The sequence below is a fragment of the Balaenoptera borealis genome (assembly GCF_965194805.1).
Source record: "Balaenoptera borealis genome assembly, chromosome: 3".
Classification (NCBI taxonomy): domain Eukaryota; kingdom Metazoa; phylum Chordata; class Mammalia; order Artiodactyla; family Balaenopteridae; genus Balaenoptera; species Balaenoptera borealis.
Window position 1 is genome coordinate 184482447 of NC_138866.1, and position 24536 is coordinate 184506982.

Genomic DNA, 24536 nt, shown 5'->3' on the forward strand with positions numbered 1-24536 from the left:
TCCTTTCTCACCAAAAGGGCTAGACTGAGACTACAGAAAGGAAATAGTGAAGACAAAGTACAAACAAGAAGCTGACCAAGCTTATTCTATGAGGCCAGTATCATCCTGATACCAAAACCAGACAATGGTATCACAAAAAAAGAATTACAGGCCAATATAGGTGAATAGGTGCAAAAATCCTCAGCAAAGTATTAGCAAACCAAACTCAACAATACATTAAAAAGATCACACACCATCATCAAGTGGGATTTATCCCAAGGATGCAAGGATGGTTCAATATCTGCAAATCTATCAATGTGATACACCATATTAACAATTTGAAGAATAAAATCATATGATCATCTCAATAGATGCAGAAAAAGCTTTTAACAAAATTCAACATCCATTTATGATTAAAACTCTCCAGAAAGTGGGTATAGAGGGAACATATCTCAACATAACAAAGGCCATATATGCCAAGCCCATTGCTAACGTCATACTCAATGGTGAAAAGCTGAAAGCATTTCCTCTAAGATCAGGAACAAGCCAAGGATGCCCACTCTCACCACTTTTATTCGACATAGTATTGGAAGTCCTAGCCATGGCAATCAGGGAAGAAAAAGAAATAAAAGGAATCCAAATTGGAAAGCAAGAAGTAAAACTGTCACTGTTTGCAGATGACATAATACCATACATAGAAAATCCTAAAGACAGCACCAAAAAACTACTAGAACTCATCGACAAATTCGGTAAAGTTGCAGGATATAAAATTAATATGCAGAAATCTGTTGCATTTCTATACACTAATGACAAACTATCAGAAAGAAGAATTAAGAATCTCAGTTACCATCACATCGAAAAGAACAAGATACCTAGGAATAAACCTACCTGCAGAGGTAAAAGACTTGTACACAAAAAACTATAAAACGCTGATGAAAAAAACTGAAGATGACCCAAACAGATGGAAAGATATACTGTGTTCATGAACTGGAAGAATTAATATTGTTAAAATGACCATACTACCCAAGGAAATCTACAGATTCAATGCAATCCCTATCAAAATATCAATGGCATTTTTCACAGAACTAGAACAAATAATTCTAAAATCTGTATGGAAACATAAAAGATCCTGAATAGCCAAAACAATCTGGAGAAAGAAGAACAAAGCTGGAGGTATCACACTCCCTGATTTCAAAGTATACTACAAAGAAAGCTACAGTAATCAAAACAGTGTGGTACTAGCACAAAAACAGAAACATAGATCAATGGAACAGAATAGAGAGTCCAGAAATGAACCCACACTTATCTGGGCAGTTAATCTATGATGAAGGAGGCAAGGATATACACTGAGGAAAAGACAGTCTCTTCAATAAGTGGTGCTGGGAAAACTGGACAGCTACATGGGAAAGAATCAAACTGGACTATACTCTCACACAAAAATAAATTCAAAATGGATTAAAGATTTAAATGTTAAGACCTGAAACTATAAATCTTCTAGAAGAAAACATAGGCAGTTTCTAGAAGAAAACTTTGACATCAGTCTGCAAAATTTTTTTGAATCTGTCTCCTCAGGCAAGGGACACAAAAGCAAAATTAGACAAATGGGACTACATCGAACTAAAAAGCTTTTGCACAGTAAAGGAAACTGTCAACAACATGAAAAGGCCACCTACTGAATGGGAGGAGATATTTGCAAACGATATATCTGATAAGAAGTTAATATCCAAAATATGCAAAGAACTCATACAACTTGACATCAAAAAACCAAACAACCTAATGAATAGATGAGGATTTGAATAGACATTTTTCCAAAGAAGGCATACATATGGCCAACAGGCACACGAAAAGATGTTCAACATGACTAATCATCAGGAAAATGCAAATCAAGTCCACAATGAGATATCACTTCACACCTGTCAGAATGTGTATTACCAAAAAGACAACAAATAACAAGTGTGATAAAGATGTGGAGAAAAGGGAACCCTTGTGCACTGTTGGTGGGAATGTAAATTGGTGCAGCCACTGTGGAGAACAGTATGGAGGCTCCTTAAAAAATTAAAAATAGACTTCTACGATCCAGCAGTTCCACTCCTAGATATTTATCTGAAGAAAACTAAAACACTAATATGCATGCCTGTGTTCACTGTAGAATTATCTACAATAGCCAAGATACAGAAGCAACCTAAATGCCCATCAATAGGTGAATGGATAAAGAAGATGTATATATACCACACACACAATAGAATATTACTCAGCCATAAAAAAAAAATGAAATCTTGCCATTTGCAGCAACATGGATGGACCTAGAGGGTATTATGCTGAGTGAAATAAGTCAGAGAAAGACAAATACTTATGATTTCACTTATATGTGGACTCTAAAAAACAAAACAAATGGACAAACATAACACAACAGAGCATTATAGATACAGAGAACAAACAGGTGGTTGCCAGAGGGGAGCAGGGTGAGAGGAGGAAAGAAATAGGTGAGGGAGATTCAGAGGCACAAAATTCCAGATGCAAAATAAATGAGTCATGGGTATGCAAGTACAATGTGGGAAATATAGTCCAAAATTAATATGTAACATCTTTGTATAGTGACATATCATAGCTATAGTTATCATTTTGAAAAGCACAGAAATATCAAATCACTATGTTGTGTACCAGGAACTTACATAGTGTTGTAGGCCAATTATACTTCAAAAACAAACAAGCAAACTCATAGAAAAAGAGATCAGATTTGTGATTACCAGAGGTGGGTGTCGGGGGGAGGGTGGTTGGATGGAGGGGGTCAAAAGGTACAGACTTCCAGTTATAAGACACATAATTACTAGGGATGTAATGTACAACATGATAAATACAATTAACATGGCTGTAGGTTACATATGAAAGAGTAAACCCCAAGTGTTTTCATCACAAGGAAAAATTTTTCTCTATTTTTACAATTTTGAATCTATATGAGATCATGAATGTTCACTAAACTTACTGTGACAATAGACTTACTGTGATAACTTGTGACAATCACTTCATGATGTATGTAAGCTCATTACACGGTACACCTTAAACTTACACAGTGCTGCATGTCAATTATCTGTCAGTAACACTGGAAGAAAAAAAAGATTAACTTAATGTGTAATGGAGGTTATCAACTAAATAAAAATTTAGCTGTGGGGGGAGAAAGATATAAAGATAACGAGATATAAAGCCCCCCCAGAGCCCTCTCCTCAATATGGGAAAACTCTGTAGGGCCCCCCAGACCCAGAGCTCTCCCTGGGGTAGTGGCAACTGGACCGCAGTTCAGCCTGCCTCTGGTCCAGTCCCGCTGCCTTCACTCCCCTGGGAAGAGTCCCCAGTACTTGTCTCACAGGCATCTCTCCATCTTCGACCCTATTTCCTTAGGGACCTGACCCACAGTGGCTTAGTAATAGTCTCTCTGCTTCTACTCTTGCACCTTAATAGCCAGGATAGCTTCTCAGCAACATGAATCAGATCATGCCACGCCCTCCTTAAAATCCTCCAGTAACTTTCGTTTGCTTCTGGAATAGAATCTGACTCTTCTTCACGGCTGCAAGGCCCTCCCTCCTGCCATCCTGCCCACCTCACCATCTCTTCTCCTCTCTCTCGGCTTCCTGTGCTCCCCGCCACTGGCCTTCCTTCTGTTCCAGGGATTTTCAATAGAGTTTAATGGACTCCTTTTTTTGCCAATACTCGAATTGGAAAACCCAGTTCTGCCAACACAGTGCCTAGCACATACCGGTATCCAAAAAAGCACTTATCAAATAAATGAATATCTAGGAAGTTAGAATCTAAAAAGAAAGAGCCATTTCATTTCTGACTGTGGTCTTGGTCCATAGTATATCACTGAGGAGGCTGCTGAGGCTGGACTTCTTTGATTGTTTGTCTCGATCTGTAAGGAAAGGTTGGACCTGGGGAATTTGTCCGTTAGGACTTCATCAGACCTCGTGCAAATTTTCCTCTCATCAGAATTCTGTTGAAATCTCCTGAAAAATTCCATTAAGAGGCAATCTTGTCCCATAATGAGACTTAACTCCATGATTGCACAATATAGTGATTGTACTTTCCTGATTTATGATGTTCCACTGTCAGTCCTTTCCTGATTGAGGTATCGGACACTCAGACCAACCTTGCCTGTCACCTTCTCCTGGTTATGGCCTGTAAATGCTCCTGTTGGCTGCCTCACACCCCTGGGCCTCACTCTAACACCGATGAATGGGCCCCTGAAACCCACTGAGCCCCCCGTTTACAGAATGTTATGTTTGCTATTGTGTCCCCCACTCCCATTCATATGTTGAAGTCCCAGTTCCTCAGAATGCAACCTTGGAGGAGAGAGGGTCTTACAGAGGTAATGCAAATTAAAATGAGCTAATGAGGATAGGCCCTAGTCCAATATGATGGCTGTCTTTAGAAAAGGGGGACAGTTACACACAGAGACAGGTATATGGGGAGGACATCCCATGACCATGAAGATGGCCATCACAAGCCAAGAGAGGCCTGGAACAGATCCTTGCCTCACAGCCTCAGAAGGAACGGACGCTGCTGACACCTTGATTTTGGACTTCTAGCTTCTAGAGCTGTGAGACGGTATGCTTCTGTTGTTAGGCAACCGGAGCAGATACTGCCACAGCACCCGTGCCTCTGCTGTGCCCCAGGGGCGCTGAGCCGCCCTGAGCCAGGGTGGCTGGTCCCACAGAGAGCACATTCAGCTGACAGAAGGCGGTGGGGGGAGTCAAACATGTTCACGCCTGTCTCAGCTGCCCGTGGCAGACCTTCTCTGAAGTCCCACTGGACGGAACTGGGTCGTGTTCTAGCTGCAGGCAGTGAGGAGAGAGACCTCTGCCTCAGCAAACGGCTGGGTGCTCTCGGCATTGAAGGCTCTTTCCCGTAACACAGCCACTCGGAATCATCAAACTGGTTCATCAGTTGTGTCCAGGGAAACGTGGGCCTCACCTTTCCGGCGCCTGGCTCAACAAAGAACGGCAGGTAGCAAAGCCATCTTTGACCAGATGATTCATCCATTTTGCTCCTTCCACGGGTCAGTCTCTCTCCTAGCTCTTAGGGGTACAGACTTGAAGGAGACAGAAAAGGTCCCTTTTTCATGGTGCTCACTGCAGTGGTATGGGACAGGCAAAGAGACAGAGACTAGTGAAGTCCTCCTGGGAGGCTTCTTTCGGTGGGGTGGTCAGCACTCTGAGAAGTGGTCAGTTAAACTGAGAGCTGAGGGATAGCCATGTCAGTGCTTCCACATGGCAAGAAAAAACTGGAAGAAGCCAGCTGGGAATTCTACAAATTTAAATATTATTAGAAGCTTTTTTTCTTGGAAAATCTCAAGGTTAATAAATTCCAGTAAATTCCAATTGTGCAATCAGATTGAGCAATGGGAGATTCTGCCCCTTGGCATGAATCTGGCACATGAGGACACAAATGCTCAGATCTTGGTTGGTGCTGGCTTTTCCCTCCTTTGCAAACCAAGGTCAGTTTTCCAGAACTTTGTAGATCTCTGGCCAGTTTCTACACAGGGCCTAGTAAACGCTCTCTCATTTTATACAGCTGATTAAAATGCAAAAGGGAAATAAAGTACCCAAAGAAGTTTCCCTGCTTCCAGGACCACTCCAGAATGCCTCTCAAAGGTGGACCCTCACCAGCTGGTTGAACTTCACCAGTTTGTGACGTGCATCAACTCTACAGCTAGGATGCTGTGACTGTCTTCGAGTGTAATCTCTCTACTTTTTTTGTTTTTGAATGGGCCCTTTACACCTACTGGCACGTAATCTTCCTTTCTGGTGTTCGCAACTGTAGGCTTCTCTGGAGGTAGAGTCCCCATCGGGCAAAATGATTCCACTCTTAACAACTTTCACACTCTCAAGAAGAGAAGAAAACCCCAAACAAAGGTCAAATCGACCTTGTGTCTTTATGTGTCTGCAGAAAGGCTCTGTTTTTGAGCAGGGACAGCCTACTACCCTGACATGTGACACCTAACATGCTCACACATCTGCCTCCCTGGCTTTAAGGAAAAACAGTCCAGTCCTAGTTCCTAAACACTCTCCCCCCGGCTTGTCCAGCACTGTCCCCAAACACTCCAGCCCCCAAGACAGTACACTGCTCATTCCCTCTCTTTTTTTCTCCACCAAATATTTTCTTTTTTCCCACTCCCTCATTCCCCTCTGGCTTTTCAAGGTTGGTCTCTTGTTGATAGAGTGTCTACTGGTGGGATCAAGGTCATCTTAAGGCACAAATGTAAAAAAAAGACATTTAAAAACACGGGGAAGTGTTCTCACTTCATTCCAGTTCTCTGAACTAGAGTATCCAAGAGCAGTTTCTGCTTTTCCAGTGAGCGTTCGAAAATTCTAGCTTATTTGCTTTCTGGAGAGAAAAATGTGCACCTCAAATATCCTGTGAGAGGCCTTGTGCTATTTTTGAGAACCCAGTGAAGCTTTCAGGTACACAGAAGCCCTCCTGGAACGCTACAGGACTCCTGTCTGGAAGCCTGTGGGGAAGCAAAACGGTGTTTCTAACGACTATTTTCCATTTGCTATCGGTTCTACCATGAAGTTGCTGCTAAAACCTCCCACTGCGTCTCAGGGAAGGTGAACGTTTCCTACCTGGTGGCCTGAGCGGGGACTCGCCCTCGAGGAGGAGGGGTAGGAGGGGGAGGGGGAGGAGGGGGAGGGGGAGGAGGGGGGAGGAGGGGGAGGGGGAGGAGGGGGGGAGGGGGAGGAGGGGGAGGGGGAGGAGGAGAACCCAGCGTGTTTCCAGGGAGGCGCGGGCGGGGGCGCGCGGGCGGGCTGGCGGCGGGACGCGGTGCGCGCGGCCCGGCGCCTTGTTTACCCGGCGTCCTAGCAACCGGCGGGCGCGCGGGCGGAGCGTGGAGCGTGGGGCGTCGTGCGGGCGCCGAGCCGGGCGCTGCGGGTGAGTGCGGCCTGCGGACGCCGGCGTCTTTGCCGCCGTCCGCGTGGGTGGAGAAACGGGAGTCGCGCTCGGGCCCCGCTTCTGGCCCTCTCCCCGGCTTCCCCTTCTCCCCTCGGGCCCCAGATGCGCCCCCTCCCCGCGGACACCCTGCTCCTGCCCGGGCCGGGCCTCCCGCTCCGCCGCCGCCGCGCCCCGCTCGCCCGCCCGCCCGCCCGGGCCGCACCAGTGTCTCCCGTCCCCTGTCCCTTCCCCCTCCGCCTTTGCAGCTCTGCCTCCGTCCCGGCGCCGTGCTCGCTGCCGCCCTCCCGCCTCCCCTCCCCGCTCAGCCCGGGAAGCCGGCCTCCCGCTCCAGCGCGTTCCGCCCCTCAGGGGGCCGCTTAGGTGCCGTCGTCGCGTGTCTTCACACGGGCTGAGTTTGCCTGGATTCAAGGCTCGGTTCCGGGTAGTTCGGAAACTGATTTTTCTGTGGGTCTCACCGCCTAGCTTCCTCGTTCTCGGGATGCCAGTGTAGGCACTGTCTCCTAACCCGCTTCCCCAGCCACGGTTCTGGATCTTAGGGTGGTCGCTTTTATTCCTGCAGTCTCATAAAGAATTTGGTTTTGCTTCTGCTCAGGTGTTACAGAAATTGTTCACGAATGGGTTTCATTTTATTAATGATCCTGGAGGCTTGCAACGGACCCTTAAAAAAGAAAAACAAATTGTTGTATCCATTGGATGAGTAGAGAACATGAGTGTAACGTGATTCTCAATTTATGGCAACAAACACATGCACTAAAACTTCTTTCCCTGTCATTGTTAAACTTTAAAATCTTCAATTAATTCAAAGATATGTACTATGTATGCACATGTGTTCATTGTAACCGTGTTTCTCAGGCCCGAAGAACTCATGGATTGGTACTGGGTGGAAACGTCCCATCAGCCTGTCTTGATAAAAAATGTTAGTTTTTGAACTTTCACCCGAGTTATACTGACCGTTTTGGAACATCACTGGAATTAGTGGAATAAAAAAATGCTGTAGCTTTGGTTCTCTTGGTAAATTAAGAGGCCATTAGAAATTTCTCGTACTTAAGAAGAAAAAAAATACAAGACTACCTATTTTTTCTTTTAAAAACTCAGTCAGTTGGGCCTCCAAAGTCTTTTTTTTTTTTTAAGGTCTTTTATACATGGTCTTCTCTTCTTTGGGATTTTGTTCCACTTTTTATTTTTCGAATAATATTCAAATAATATTGTACTTGCCTTCCGGATGCTCATAGGCCCCCAAAGATTTTCTTAGGCCTTCTTAAATCAAGCCTGTCCATTGCTGCTGCTCCTGGTTTATTAGACTCAGAAAAACAATTTGAATAGAGTCAAATATGTTACACACATTCCTAGAAAAATGTATCATGATGAAAAGAACTTTTTGCCTGTCGTAGCTCCTTTGTAAGTGTCTTCCAGGAAGTTACTCTATGGCATGTTGACTGCCACAGCCTTACGTAATTTCACATTTTTCTTTTAAAAGGTGCAAGAAGGAAATGATGCATATAATAACAGCTTTATAGACCAAAACAAGTTTGTGCTTAAGATTACAAACAAATAGAACTGTCCTCCTGAGCCTTTCCATATAAGATACATCTATTTGCACTTATTCTCGTGATACTGGGAAACCCAGGAGTGTCACACATAAACATCAGTACGTGCTTATGTGTTCAGAATCTAGCAGTAGAAACAAAACACTGAAATACTAAAACGACTGCACACAACAAATTCGTACATTTTTTGGTGTACATTTTATTTCACTAGCACTTTTTCAGATATATGTATGTACATATGTATGTGTATATATATGTTGTTCTCAACCTTATCTGACCCAATACTTGCTTTTTATAACAAATAGTTTGTAATGCCCACTTTACTCTTCTGAAATCAAAATCATAGTTTTAAATCTCAATGGTGCTCTAACTATAAAATAAAAGGAAGATAATTGTAATAAAATATCAACATGTAAATGCTCAGGTGTGTGTATATATATATATATATATATGCTCAGAATATATAATGAGGTAATCAGTTGCTCCAGCCTTACATAGAATTACTGTGTATGCAGTAGCTCCAAATACAGATGTGTCACTGAAACTTAAATTGTGTGACTAACATTTCAGTCAATGACAGGATTTTACAAACTGCTGACCTCTTGGTAAAGTTCTGTGTAAAATGAAGTATATACAACTGTCCTTCGATTCATATAATAGTTTCAATTCTGGAAGATTCCGTGCATATTAAAACTGTGAAAAAATCCTTCATGATTGTTTATAAAATAGTGATAGGTTGTAGGCTCAGGTGTTAATTAACTGAAGCGTTTACGTACTAGATGCTGGAGATTGCCGCATAATTCTTCCTTCTGGGGGACTGTCCTGCGCATTGCGGGACATCTGGCATTCCTGGTCCTCATCACTAAACGCTAACAACGTTCCATTCTTACCATTTTGATAATGAAACATCTGTGCAGGGCTTCTCCTCTGCCTCTCAGCAGCCAGTACTGCCCATTTGAGGACCTCTGATCTAGATGTCCCTGTTAGTGTATTTCAAGATTTAATACAGGATGGAAAGTAACATCTCCAAATCATTTCTGTAGAATATTGGTACTGAGCTTTTGTAATAATGATGGGTCGAGGGGGAAGCTAATTACATCCTTTAACTTTTTTAACCATTCTTCTAATATTCCAGAAGAAAGGTTTTAATGATCAGTGTTATTACAAATGAGAAAATGAACAAGTATAGATTATCTGAAAAAAAAGTCTTAAATGTCCATTATGTATTAATGTCAGAACTTATTTATTAGCTTGGCTCTTATTTAAGTTTACAGATAATGTTATCTTTTCAGATATCTTCTTTTAAAGACGAATTTCTATTTAGCTAAAGTAAAATTTATTTCAATTTCTGTTTTACATTTTAATGCTAGACTCTTTTGGTAATCTAGACAAACAGGCTAAAGAGATTCTCATTTGTTCTCACATTTGCTCTTAAGAAAGTTATGAATTACAATAAAATATTCTGGGCAGGATATATGGGCAGGGAGTATGGAATTTGAACTGCTCAAATATTTCGATTAATAGGGTCAATATGCTCACATTGCACTGATGCAGATGTATGATGATGACAAAGAGTAACAGAAGTCAGTTTAATAGCATGATTCTAAACAATGTGTGATCCAGCTCAAAAGAGCATCGGTCCCTTCACCTCTGGCCCCAGCAGAGCTGCAAACCAAAGGCCTTGATGCCAACGTCCTCCGATTCTTTTTGTTCCGCTCTTGGACTTTGCTGTTTCCAATTTCTGCCCAGCTATTTGAATTCTCTCTCTTAGGCCCAGGAAAATGAGAAAGAAGTTATTCATTCCAGGGCAGGCAGATGTTGGAAAATCCTTACGTCCCTGTCAGTTTCACTTAGCGCTGGTTCAGGGAAAGTTAGCTATTTTATTGAATTGAAGAGCTACTGGATAATTTAAAAAATCCACCTCTAAGATGAATAAGCAGAATGCGGGTTGGGTAAGTGCTAGCTTAAAATCTTGAAAATGAGAACTGTTCCGGGGGAATGGTGGATGCTATCGTGTCTCTCTCTCTCTCTCTGCCTTGACGCAGTGAGCGCGCTGAGCTCGGGTCTGAGCATCGTGGGATCCCATGGGCGCGGCACTGACAAGGTCCGCGCAGTGGACAGCTGTGGCGCACGGGGCTAGGGCCCTGGAATCTACCCCTCCCAATGAGGCGATACTGAAGGAAATTATTGTGTTTGTGGAGGGTTTTATCTATAAACATCCCCAAGAGGCAAACTATGTTTTTGTAGAACCACTGGAATGGAAAACCAATTTGGACCCCTCAGCCTTTGGATCAGGTTATGTTGTCAGGTAAGCCAGTGAATTGCTTCTAGAGTTTAATATCTTCAGTTGCCCGTTTTTTATTGATGGGTTGTAAGTTTGGGGCAAGTCGCTTAACCTCTGTGAATCTCAGAAATCTCAGAAAACCGGAGGCACTCGGGTGAAATCTGAGGCTATTTTGTTTGGCCAACACACTATCTAATTTTTAAATTTGAATTTTCTTTCCATAGAGGATGTGTTCTCCAGGTCACCACACTCCCAACGTTTGCTGTTGCTTTGTGCCTGGTCTTTCCACTCATATGAACTGCCAGATGCCACTAGGCCTTGATTTTGTGATCTCAGATAGAGACAAAATCCCTTCTGATATTTAAATCTGTAAAATCTGTGGGGTGGCAGAGGGAGAGTGGTGCATTTTGCTTAATATAAGGGAGAAACTTCTTAACAATTACCATTGTCCTCAAATGAGAAGTCACAGTGTTAAGGTCAGTGGCCAAGTTCTGTTATTGAACTCTTTGTCATCCCTGAGCATTACTAAATAGTTTCTCAACTATAGCCTTATTTGTGGAGTAATTACTATGTTCTGGACATGGAACCTGACACTGGGGATGAAATGAATCAGGCCTTTTTTCCTGCTCTCTCTCTAGCATAAGCTGAGTATTTTTATCTCCCTCCTGCAGTTCCAGTTTAAAAGTCTCTCGATCGGGTCAGTGGATTTCATTTATTCTTTCTTTCATTCTTCTTAACCTTACCAAGGTGGCTACAGCAGTTTTCTTCCAAAGAGCTCTTTCCTCAGGGCCGACAGACCGTGAGCCTGAAACGGGAGGCTGCTTTTCAACAGTCCTCTCCATCCCTGGCGTTTTAGTTCCTCCTGCTCTCCGTTCAGCTGCAGGCTTCCGCTGGCGGGAGCAATGAGAATGTCCTGTGCCCTGCTGTTCTCCTGGTCTCCCCAGGAGTTTCGCCTTCTCAGGTTCAGGAGCTTGGTCCTGTGGGCATTCAGTCTGCCTGTGACTTCATCCTTTTCTCATCCGCTCAGCGCCAGCGGCCAGCCCCAGAGCAGACCTCTAAGAAAGCTCCTCGATCTTTGGGGCGTTCTTCCAAAAGCTTTATTCCTGGGAAAGTGTACCTTGTGTAAATGATGCACGTTCCTGGCAAGTCTAAAAACATTTTGCTCCTTCATTTATGAAATAGTAGTAGATTGTCTTGAGTGTCAGCATTTCACAGCTATTTATCTGTGTTACAATTTAAAATATCAGGTCTTAAGATGTGGACAGTTTTGCCAGAGATATCAGTATGCAGTGAAAAGCTAGGCAGTTTAGGTAATGTTGTAAGTGGTAGAAATCTAGAGCTATATCACTGCCATAAAAACATCTCAGTCTTTTAGAAATGCCAACCTAAAAAAGTTAAAATGGGCAGAAACACCAATCTAGGAGAGCTAATAATTTCTGATCAGGAAAAAGCCTAGTTAGAAAAATTGCTTGTTATCCTAAAGTAAACCAAATTGGAGGTTTGGAGTGGGAAAATAATCCATTGAGGGGATCTAGTTTGTCTTTTTTCATAGCTTTTTTGCTCATAAACAGAGTAGCCAAGAAAATTCCTAACCACTAATTACTGTGGTATAAAAATTTTATAAATTAAATAACATTAGAAATCCACAAAACATGAAAGATTCTGTAGAACCAGTGATTTTTAAAAACATGTCCAATGCATTATTAGAAAAACAAAACCAAAAACTGATTGAGTTCACACAGGTATTCAAGAAATTGTTTAAAAATTTTCTTCCTGGGTATATCATGTTGCTAATAAGTCTGGGGATTTAAGGGCCTGAGTGTGGATGAAAGTGGGAAAATAGATGAGCTTCTAACAAGACGTATTTATATTCTCTGTGCTTTATCATGAGACATGGATATAATTTGTTGAAATGTCTTAAATTTAACTTCTATTGACATCCAGGTTAACCTTAAGCTTTCAGAAAATATTGTGTTTTTTTCATTTTTCAGTGAAACAACAGTCAAGTCAGAAGAAGCTGATAAAAATGGACAGCCTTTGCTATTTCTCTCTGTACCACAGATTAAAATTAGGAGCTTTGGGCAGCTGTCACGTGTGTTATATATTGCCAACACTACAAAGCTGAAGGAAGCACAAGCATGTATTGAAGGTGATATTTACACTGCAATCTGTGATTTGAACTTTCAGAAACTTAATCTTGGGGGCGGGGGAGGGAATCATTTGTTACAGTCTCTTGAAAAAAGTTCTCTAACCTAAAAGGTAAAAAGTACTATGTTCAACTTCATAAAAATGTCCTTAATTTATTTTGGCTGAAATGTTATGCTCATACCAGATTTCTACTTTAAATGAAAAGCCTAATGCTTTACCATTAGTAAGCTTTGAGATTTCTAATTTTAGTATGTGGTTTAAAGAGAGCCTTCTTAGCTCCTGGAAAGACCTGACGCCTTTAAGGTTCACGTCTGGGGAAAAAACAGATGTCCAGGGCCAGCACCAGAACCCACCCTCTCCTTTTGCATTCTGCTGTGATGGATGGTGATTTGTTTCCTTTAAAATGAATGCAGCCTCTTCCTTTAGCATACAGCCCATAATAATCTCACTTTCCTTTTGTCTCAGCCCTTTCCATTGTGGAAATACACAGCTTTCTGTGAATAGTTACATACATTCAGTGGGAAGTATTTTTCCTCTTCACTAAAGTTATATAATGTTCTTATTATTGTCTAACCATCTAACATGCAAAAAAGAATGTGATTGATCACCTGCTATCATTGGGCTCTAAGTATTTCTTACAAGTAGAAATACCTGACGATAGGTAATTATGTCATACACGTGTTCTGCTTCTTTGGAATCGTGTGACCAGTGGGTCCCAGGCATAAGGTCCCTCATCTGTCATCATTCTTTGCCACTGTCCGTGGCTGTGAGGTGGAAAGTTAGTCCTTATTTTTTTAAGATGTGAACCTTAGAACAGCAGCTTCTTTTTACATCTTGACTGCTCTCCCTGTACATCAAAGCTACTTTTCTGAGAGGGATGAAATCTTGAGAATAAAACTGAATTTAAGAAGAGTCAATAGACTCATGGCTGTTCATTAAATTCAACTTAATGCGTAAACTTAATACATAGAGTGTTGTGCACCCAATCTGGCTAAATATGTATCCTTTGCTGCATTTTGCCCTTTCTGTAAGAGTTCTAGGTACAGCTCTTAGTTTTTGGTCCAAATTGCGTGGTACTTGGCAACTTGGAAGTCAGCTTTGTGTGTTTCCCCAGATTTCACCTAGTATCTTTCTTCATAATCTTTAGAGACGACAGCTGTAAGGTGATGAGTGGAGGTGCTGTCTAAGTGGTTGGTTCCCGGGCCTCCTTCCCTTGCTCCCCCCACGACTTTCCTGCTGATAGTCTGCTTCCTGTGGGAAAGTTAGCGCCTTCGCTGTGCTTCTCTTCCTTTCCATCAGGTCAAGCTTTCTGAACTAGTCCCATAGGCATCCCCCAACACATCCAAATGCATATAGATTTTCATCTGAGTTGAATTCCTCCTTTCTAAACACGGTTTTGCCCCTTTCTCCCTCATTTTCAACTATATAGTTTTTTGGCTTTTATTAAATTCTGTTTTCAACATCTCTAGGTTCAACTTTCAGCCTTGATCACAAGTTGGTATTTAAAATGTGCACTATGACTTTGGCATGTATGTAAATACTGGTTAGATTTGTTTTCCCAACTACTGTCAAAAGACATTGAAAATATAAGCAGTTCAAACAGGTGGAAGAGATTGGCAGTAGATCTGTAGACTGAGAAAAACATGCTATTTTGGAGAGAAAGCATTTGTGAATACTTTTCACTGGTATACACACACACACACACACACAGTTCTAGTGATAATTCTTCTAAGGAGACCAGTATTTCTCTATCTTCAAATCAGTTCTGAATGTATTGATTGAATGTCTATTCTGAACAATGCCCCACAGTCAACTTAAAAAAAATAGACCTCTTAGCTTCTGTCCTATTAGGGTGATAGCATATAGAGATGATATTACAGTACAAGGTAAACATCTCAAGAGGTGGGAGAAAGTTCCTAAGTACAGTAAAATCTGAGAAGTACAGATTAATTCAAATTGGGTCAATCAGAGAAAGCTTAATGAAAGAAACACATTTGAGTGGGCTCCAAATGATTTGATAGTCTTTATGGTTCTTGCAATAGAAGACAAGAGGATAATTTTTTTTTAATTTACTTTTTTGGTCAGCAAACAGAAATCCCATAGCAAAAATCCTGGGCTTGGATTATAATATGATAAATGAAATAAATGAAGACTCTTCTGTATTAACTATTCTTGATAAAATTACCAAAGATGATGATCCTGAAGGTGAGATTAAGATGAAGATTGCCCTGCTACTTAAGCAGCTGGATCTGCACCTCCTCAATCGTTCTCTGAAAAATATTTCCTTGTGAGTCTTTTTTTTCAAAAAGAAACCTCTAAAAATTGATTATAAAAAGTACTTTCAGAGCTTTAGGGAAAAGACACAAGAAAAAGTTTGGAAGTGGTTGCTATTGATTTAACATTACATTTTTTGGAATAAAATTTTAGTTATTGCATGAAGGTTTCTAATTCTAAACAGTACAATTTTCAGTTAACATGGCTAAAACATTGTAGTGGAGTTTCATCTAATTCTGAAGACATTAAGTGGTCTTGTTATTTTCAAAGTCTCCTCAACTATTAGATAAATTTAAAAATTATAATGCAATTATCATGTAGAGTTTATCAAGTTTAAGACTTGTTCATTTGTCTAGTCTTTTCTAGTACTTTGGTATTATCATTAAGAAATGAAGTGAATATTGAAATGAGTATATTTAATGTTGCATTCAACGTGAATCACTGATTCTTTGATGTTTTGACAGTGTTATAAGACTGTAACCTGGTTAAAATTCACCGTAATTTTGTTGTTGTATAATTTAACGGATATTTTAATTACAAAAAAAGATATTCCCCCTGATATAATGAAATGTTTTCATGTTGTTTTCTGTAGATTCTGTTTTAAAGTATTTTAAATGAATTTCTAAACATTTATTTCAGAGAAATACGATTAAATCCAGGGACTGTTAAGAATGATATAGAGCTGCTTAAACGGTTCTCAGGAAAGGGAGAACAGACAGTCTTGGAATCTATCGAGTACACCTCAGGTTCATTTTATATTATATATATTTTCATAATTATATTTTCAAAATGCTTCAGTAGCTACATTAAATATTTAAGAAATGAAAACTTAAAATTTCAATCCTACTTTTTTGAAGCCAACCTATTTTACAAGTTGAGGTTAAGGAGCTCCTTTTAATTGACTGATAATTGGTTTCAGATTACGAATTTTCAAATGGATGTCGAGCCCCACCTTGGAGACAAATTCAAGGGGAAATTTGTTATGTTCTGGTGAAACCACACGATGCTGAAACTTTGTGCATTACTTGTAGCAAAGAAGGAGTGTTTTTAAACGGTGTAAGTAATTTTTTAAAAACCGTATTGACTTTGGTCTCTGTAAGTGCAGGCATGTCTCCAGGATTGAATCCCAAAACCACAGAAAAATGAAGTATGTTCTGTGGGATTCATGCAGATCCCTTTGCTGTGTGTTTGCTGTCTCTGTGTCCCCTTGCAGGTCCTTAAGTCAGTATTCTAGGAAATGGCCTTCAAAGGGACCCGTTCCACTATCTAAGTACTGCCTCTTTAACATAATCAGTTTGCTGATTAATGACACAAGTGTTTAAGGAAAGACAAGTCGATAAAGGAGCACCGAGGTAATGCGGAAGCAGTTGCAAGAGTTGAGGAGACAGACGGAAGAGCAGGCAGGGGACCCAAATGCGGGAGCCCGGAGGCCGGGCCTCCTGAGCTGGGGCCTCAGCGGCTCCGGGCAGGACCCGCGCAGACTGGGACTCAGACCCCTGAGGAGTGGACCCTGCTTGCGCGGGCGGGGCCCCGCCGCAGAACTGGGGTTCACGCGTCTGGAGAATGGTCACCGCCAGGCCGTGCTGGTCCCCTCGGAGCCCAGGTGTCTCCATGAAACCGGCCCCGGAGCCCTGAGAAGTGAGCAGCGCTGTTAGTGCAGGGGCCGGGGCAGGGTGGGGCAGAGCCTGCTGGCCTGGGCCGCTGAGGGTGGGCCCGGGGCGGCTGTTAGTGGGATTTCTGAGGGGTCGTGGTGAGCCTGGTTCTGGGCCTGGAAATTAGAACCAACTGTGGCTACTGGGAGCAACTGCCACTGCGGGGTGAGGGGCCGTTGCTAGGTGGCTCCGACAGCACGTGGGAGGGAGCATGTGGCTTCTGCCTCGTCCAGCCTCCCTGCTGGCCTCCCACCCCGCCCTCCCTCCACCAGCCTCCCCGCCGGCCTCCCCCCCACCAGCCTCCTCCACCAGCCTCCCTGCTGGCCCCCCCCCACCCTCCCTCCACCAGCCTCCCTGCTGGCCTCCCCCCCAGCCTCCCTCCACCAGCCTCCCCGCCGGCCTCCCCCCCCCAGCCTCCCTCCACCAGCCTCCCCGCTGGCCTCCCCCCCACCTCCTGGCCTCCCCCTGCTGGCCTCCTCCCCTGCAGGCCTCTCCCAGCCTGCTGCCCGAGACAGCCGGCCTGGCGGTGCAGAAACGCAGCTTTGCAGGCTCCCGGCTGGAGGGTCGCAAAGCAGAGTGTGGGCGGTGGGCCTCGACCTGAGAGAGGCGGCACATGGCCTTCTGGATCTTCTGGATTAAAAGCTTGACACTGAGCCTCACGGCTGCTGACTGAACTTGGCTAGAAGGAGCTCAGCTTCCTCCTCTGAAAACCCGGCTCTTGCTGTCTTCCATGTAAAACTGGGGCTCGCAGCAGAATTCTGCAGGGAGGGTCCAGATCCTTAATGGGGACCCAGCTATCGCGGGTCTTGGCCTGGCTCCGCTCTCGACATGCGGCCGTGTTCTCAGCGGCGGGGCTTATCTTCCAACCCGCCTTTCATGCTTGTTCCCTCAGCGTGGTCCTGGGCTTATTTCTGCACGGAGGAGCCAGACAACCTAACTATGATTTGCTTTCGGTTTGCCTTGATGCTTGAGAAAAGGGAAATCTCTAACCGGAAAATAAGAGCTTAGAAAAAAAAAAGGAATGCTTCTCTTGGGCCTTCCAGAGTGGGGCGAGGAGCCTTTGTTTCTGTAAAAGGCTATTGACGCACATACAACTTTATTTGATGTGGAAACATCTGAGTGTTCCTCTCAGTTTAAAGAATGAAAGACAAGGAACTGAAGCTGTTCAGTCGTTACAAGAAAAATGTATAACACACTACAGTTTACATGTATCTGTATGTTTTACATATATATGCAGTTACACATGTAACTACAGTTTTTATGTGTATATATATGTGCGAACACACACATAGGGTGAAGGAAGAGTAATAGGAGTAGGAAAGCAAAGTGAAATGAGGAAAGGAAAGAGATAAGAGGAGAGACAGAGGCTGAGGGTGGAGGGACAGATGGTCACAGAGAGGTCCCACCCCTAGAAAATGAGCCTGTAGCAATCGTGCTCCACACCCAGCAGGGGTAGGGTGAGACCAACAGAAACACAGCCTTTTGTGTGGTGACATTCTAAACTCGAGGCCTTCTATGACTTCATCAAAAGCTCTTGAAGTCATAATGCATTTTCACAGGAGAGAAGTGGGAAGGGAGCTTTCAGGTCTCTGCTGGATAGCAGAGTGCCCTGTGCATCTAGGGGGCACTTGGTAAAGGCTTGCTGAACGAGTGAATGAATGAATGAACGAATGAATGAATAGGTAACATTAAGAGGAAAGCGTGTGCCTGTACATTTCGTGTATAAAGACTACCGCATGGATCCTTTAGAGAAGAAAACAGTGCTTGTGCTTGGGTTGTGACGTATTGATCAGGTTCTTATATCTCTCATCCATTAATTATAGCACCAAACTTTTTCTTCCAAAGGGCAAAACAGATGATGAGGGGGAAATTAATTATGAGAGAAAAGGAGAAATTTATAAAGACCTTGTCACACTTTTAAGAGAAAAATCAGCAAAATTTTCTGAAAATATGTCTCAACAGGTAAGTTTTACAGTCTCTTTTGAACTCTCATAGCATTATACTTTTTGGCTACAACTTTCTATAGCATAAAAAATTAGAGAGTAATTCTGCCTTGTTTTGGACAGTACTTTCAATTATTAGAGTGTTTTCCACAATATAAAGTAATAAATACTGTAAATGTAGCAATTTAAGAATGTTTCTGGTTTTCCTTAGGTGACAGGTGTAATATTTCAAAGTGCTTTCTAAATAGGACTTTTTCATTTTCCGTTTTGAATTAATTACACTAAGAACAAGGGACTCAGGTCTGTTAATGAAGCCTAGATGTTTTGATTATTTTTATCCTTTCTGGGAATCCCATGACTACTACCTAGTTGGATTGTCTTAATAAGTGTGTCAACTGCGTGTGTATAAGAACTGTGCTTTTGTGTCTCCCATGGTTTGTGAAATAGTGCTGGACAAAGAAATCAGTATAATATTTTGTGAAATAAAATTTTGGTTGAAGCTGACGTAGGTAAGAACCGATATGCAAGGACCACTAGTGTGGTTCACTTATGCTCGGGGCTGATCCTCAGGCCGCGGCAATTCCATGGAGCCCACAGAGCTCACTGATCGGGTCCATTGTCTTCCTGATGCTGCTTGTGGAGCGTTTTCTTGTCAGACTGCTGTCGCTCTTATCCTGGCACTTTGTCATCATTTTGTGAATTCTTTTTGTTTCCTGGTGTTTGATCACTTGTTTCCTGAACCCCAGTTTTCTATTGTTGTTGCACTGCTGTTATTGTCATAAAGTACATATATACATAAAATATAAAATTTGCCATGTTAACCATTTTAAGTGTATCATTCAGTGGCATGAAGTACATTCACAAGGTTGTGCAACCGTTACTACTGTTTCCAAATCTTTTTCATCATCTGAAACTGAGCAATAACTCTTCACTCCTCCTCCCCCAGCCCTTGGTAACCTCTAATCTACTTTCTGTCTCCATGAATTTACCTATTCTACGTATTTCATATAAGTGGACTCATACAATATTTTGTCCTTTTGTTTTGGCATATTTCACGTACCGTAATGTTTTCAAGGTTCATCCGTGACGTGCCTGTATCCGAACTTCATTCCTTTCTATGGCTGAATGATATTCCATATATGTATATACCAAATTTTGTTTATCTGTTCATCTATTGATGGACACTGGGTTTTTCCACCTTTGGTTATTGTGAAAAATATTACGAATATTGGTGTACAAATGTCTGTTTGAGTCCCTGTTTTCAGTTCTTTTGGGTGTACACGTCGGGGTGGCATTTCTGGGTCATATGGGGGTAATTCTACGTTTAACTTTTGGAGGAACTTCCAAGCTGTTTCCACAGCAGCTGAACCATTTTACATTCCCAATGCAATGTATGAAGATTCCAGTTTCATCACATCCTCACCAACACTTGATATTTTCTGTGTATGTTTGTGTTTTTTATAGACATCCTAATAAGTGTGAACATGGTGTTGCATTGTGGCTTTGATTTGCATTTCCGTAATAATTAGTGATGTTGAGCATATTTTCATTGCTTATTGGTCATTTGTATATCTTCTTTGAAGAAATGTCTATTCAAGTCCTTTGTCCATTTAAAAAATTAAATTGTCTTGTTGAGCTAGAGTTCTTTATATATTGGGGATATTAATTCCTTATCAGATAGAAGATTTGCAAATATTTCCCCCTATTCTATGGGTTATCTTTTTACTCATCTTGATAGTGTCCTTTGGTATACAAACATTTTAAATTTTGATAAAGTCTAATTAATGTATTTTTTCTTTTGTTACCTGTGCTTTTGGTATCATATTTAAGGAACCATTGCTAAATCCAAGGTAATAAAGATTTGCCCTTAAGTTTTCCACTAAGAATTTTTTAGTTTTAGTCCTCTCAAGTTTAGGTCTTTGATTCATCTTGAGTTAGGTTTTGTATATGGTGTAAGGGACAACCTTCATTCCTTTGCACATGGATGTTCAGTTTTCCCAGCACCATTTGTTGAAGACACTGTTCTTTCCCCACTGAATGGTCTTGTCATCCTTGTTAAAAATCAACTGACCATAGATTTCAAGGTTTATTCTTGGGCTCTCAATTCTATTCCATCAGTCTGTATGTCTATCTGTATACCAGTCCCATACTGTTTTGATTACTATAGCTTTGTACTGGTTTCAAAATCAAAGTGAGTCCTCAAACTTTGTCCTTGTTTTTTCAAGACTGTTTTGGTTATTTGGGGTCCCTTGATTTTCTATATGAATTTTAGGCTTGGTTTTACCATTTCCGCAAAAAACACCATTGAGATTTTGATAGGGATTGTATTGAATCTGTAGATTGCTTTGTATAGCACTGTCATCTTAACAATATTGTCTTCTAATCCATGAACATGGAAAGTTTTTCCATTTGTTTGTGTCTTCTTTAACTTCTTTCAGCAATGTTTTATAGTTTTCAGTGTATAACAAGTCTTTTGCCTCCTTGGTTAAATTATTCCTAAGTATTTTATTCTCTTTGATGCTATTGTAAATGGAATTGTTTTCTTCATTTCCTTTTTGACTGTCCACTGCTAGTGTATAGAAATACAACTGATTTTTGAGTGTTACAATCAGATTTGATTTTTGAATGTGAAGTTCAAAATTGAATCCTGCCACTTTGCTGAATTTATTTAATTCAGTTTCTTTTGAATCTTTAGGTTTTTCTACATATAAGATCAAGTCACCTGTGACCAGAGATAGTTTACTTTTTCCTTTCCAATTTGGATGTTTTAAATTTCTCTTTCTTGCCAAATTCCATGGCTAGAACTTTCAGGACTATGTTGAATAGAAGTGGCGAAAGTAGATTCCTTGTCTTACTCCTGATCTTAGGGGAAATGCTTTCAGGCTTTTGCTACTGAATATGATGTTAGCTGTGGGCTTTCCATACATGGCCTTTATCTTGTTGAGGAAGTGCCCTTCTCATCAGTTTTCTTTTTCTTGGTCCACCCCATCATTTTGGTAGCGCTTCCTGAGTAAAAGAGGCACATAGGAGGGAAAAAAATTGAGGGTTAGCATGTTTGAAAATATCTGTATTCTTCTCTCTCAGTTGTTGTTTCTATAATGACAGTTTGAAAATAATTTTTACTTAGAATTTTAAAGGCATTTTTCCTATGTGACCTGTTTGTTTTGGCTTTTCCTATATAATGAGACTTTAGGATTTTCTCTTATCCCTGATGTTCTGTAATTTTCATGATGATGTGGTTGGTGCTGGTTTTTGTTTTTTTTCATTAATGATGACATATGTCCTTCAGAACTGGAAAAATATTTTTGTATTATATCTTTAATCATTTTTTTCCTCTCTGATCTTTTTGTTCTCTTTTTGAAACTTCTAGTTGGATCTTGGGGCCTCTGAGACTGATCCGTTGATTTTCTTTTCTCTCATACACCCCACCACACTTTCTGCAAATATTCCTTTACTTTGTCTTCCAAACATTGTACAAATCTTTAAAATTTAAGCTCTTATGTTTTTAATGTTTTGTTTTGGAGTGTTTATTTTTACAGACCACATGCTTTCATTTCTCTTGGGTGAAACCTCAGACTGAAATGGCAAGGTTATATGGTGGTTATATGTTTAACTTTTTAAGCAATTGGTAAACTGCTTTCCAAAGGGGTTATAACCATCTCCATCCACTCTGGCAGTGCATGAGATTGACAGCTGTGCCACAAAATCATCAATAAGTGGTACGGTCCGTCCTTTATTTTAGATGTTCTAATAGGTGTGTAGGGATATCTCACTGAGTTTTAATTTGCATTACTTGAATGCATCCTTTCATATGCTTATTTGCCATTTATATATCTTAAGTGGTAAAGTGTATATTCAGATCTTTTGCCCATTTTTTATTGGGTTGTTTGGTTTCTTATTACTGAGTTGTGAGATATACATACATACATACATACATACAGACATATATATTCTTTCAGATACAGGATTTGTAAATAAATATTTTCTTCCAGTTTGTAGCTTGTTATTTCATTCTCCAAAAAGAGTCTTTCAAAGAGCAAATGTCCTCAATTTTGATGAAGTCCAACTTATTATTCTTTTATAGTGTTGTATCTAATAAAGCTTTACCAAACCCAGTGTTACAAAGATTTTCTCCAGTGCTTTTTTATAGAAGATTTTAAATGTTAGGTTTTAAATTTAGGCCTATGATCCAATTTAATATATTTTTTGTACATGATATGAGGTATGGATCAAAGTTCATTCTTTTCTTTTGCATGTAGATATCTAGTTGTTCCAGCATCATTTGTTGAAAAAGAATTGTCCTTTCTTTGCACAGTTGCCCATTTATCTGGGTGTATTTCTGTTCCATTGATCTATTTGTCTGTTTTTATACCAGAACCACACTGTCTTGATTACCTACTTACTTGCATTAAGTTTTGGGTCAGGTAGTGTCTATCCTCTGCTGTTGCTGTTATTCTTTGGAGTTGCTGGCTATTCTGTATCTTTTGCATGTCCATTCGAATTTTATAGTCAGCTTGTCAATTTCTTCATAAAACCCCGAAGGAATTATGACTGATATTGTGTTAAATCTATAGATCAATTTAAGAACTGACATCTTCACAATATTGGGGTTTCCAATCCATGGAACACAGTATGTCCCTCCATTTGTTTAGTATTACTTAGCATGTCTCTCCATCTTATTTAATTTCTCTCAGCATTGCTTTGTAACTTTCGGTGCACACACATCTCTTGTGAAACTTATCTGTAAATATTTCCTATTTGGGAGCTATTGTTAACAATAGTTTTAAAATGTCAATTTCTGGTTATTTGTTGCTACTATATAAAAATACACTTGGTTTTTGTATATTGATTTTATATGCTGAAACCTTGCTAAAGTCACTTATTAGTTTTGTCTGGTTTGTAGATTCCAAAGGGTCTTCTATGTAGATAATCATATTGTCTATAAATAAAGATCATTTTACCTCTTCCTTTACAATTTCAGTGATTTTATTTCTTTTTCTTTCCTTAATGCACTAGCTGGAACCTCCAGTACAGAACTGAATAGACGTGGTTTCTTGTTCCTGATGGTAAAGGGAAAACTTTCAGTTTCTAATTATTGTTAGCTGTCGGTTTTTTTTTTTTTTTTTTTTCTTTTTATTTTATTTAATTTATTTATTTATTATTTATGGCTGTGTTGGGTCTTCGTTTCTGTGTGAGGGCCCTCTCCAGCCGCGGCAAGTGGGGGCCACTCTCCATCGCGGTGCGCGGGCCTCTCACCATCGCGGCCTCTCTTGTTGCGGAGCACAGGCTCCAGACGCGCAGGCTCAGTAATTGTGGCTCACGGGCCCAGCCGCTCCACGGCATGCGGGATCCTCCCAGACCAGGGCTCGAACCCGTGCCCCTGCATTGGCAGGCAGACTCTCAACCACTGCGCCACCAGGGAAGCCCTAGCTGTCGGTTTTTCATAGATGAAATTTATAAGGTTGAGGAAGTTCCTGTGTATTCCAAGTTGTTGAGAACTTTATTAGGATTGGATATTGGATTTTATCAAATGATATTTCTGTACCTATTGCATTAATCATGTTCTTTTTTTCCTTTTTTAGTTTAACATGGTAAATTATATTGATTTTCAAATGATAAACCAACCTTACATTTCTGGGACAAACTTCATTTGTTCAGAGTGTATTATCCTTTTTATATACTTTAAAAATTTAATTTGCTAAGATTTTGTTAAGACATTTTGCATCTATGTAAGATTATCAATGTGTAGTTTTCTTTTCTTCAA

The 24536-nt window shown here is 40.9% G+C and overlaps 1 protein-coding gene across 11 annotated transcripts in view; it reads left to right on the forward strand.

The window, feature by feature from the left end:
* Positions 1 to 24536, forward strand: part of ODAD2 (outer dynein arm docking complex subunit 2) — a 244586-nt gene that overhangs the window by 61403 nt on the left and 158647 nt on the right. For 8 of the 11 annotated variants that reach the window (XM_082385958.1, XM_082385954.1, XM_082385957.1 and 5 more), the window contains 6 exons: positions 10517 to 10779; positions 12747 to 12904; positions 14989 to 15190; positions 15817 to 15923; positions 16097 to 16233; positions 18675 to 18791. In XM_082385958.1, coding sequence (XP_082242084.1) covers positions 10556 to 10779; positions 12747 to 12904; positions 14989 to 15190; positions 15817 to 15923; positions 16097 to 16233; positions 18675 to 18791 — 945 coding nt within the window. In that variant the 5' untranslated portion in view covers positions 10517 to 10555. The other 3 variants (XM_082385962.1, XM_082385955.1, XM_082385956.1) reach the window with 3 other exon arrangements.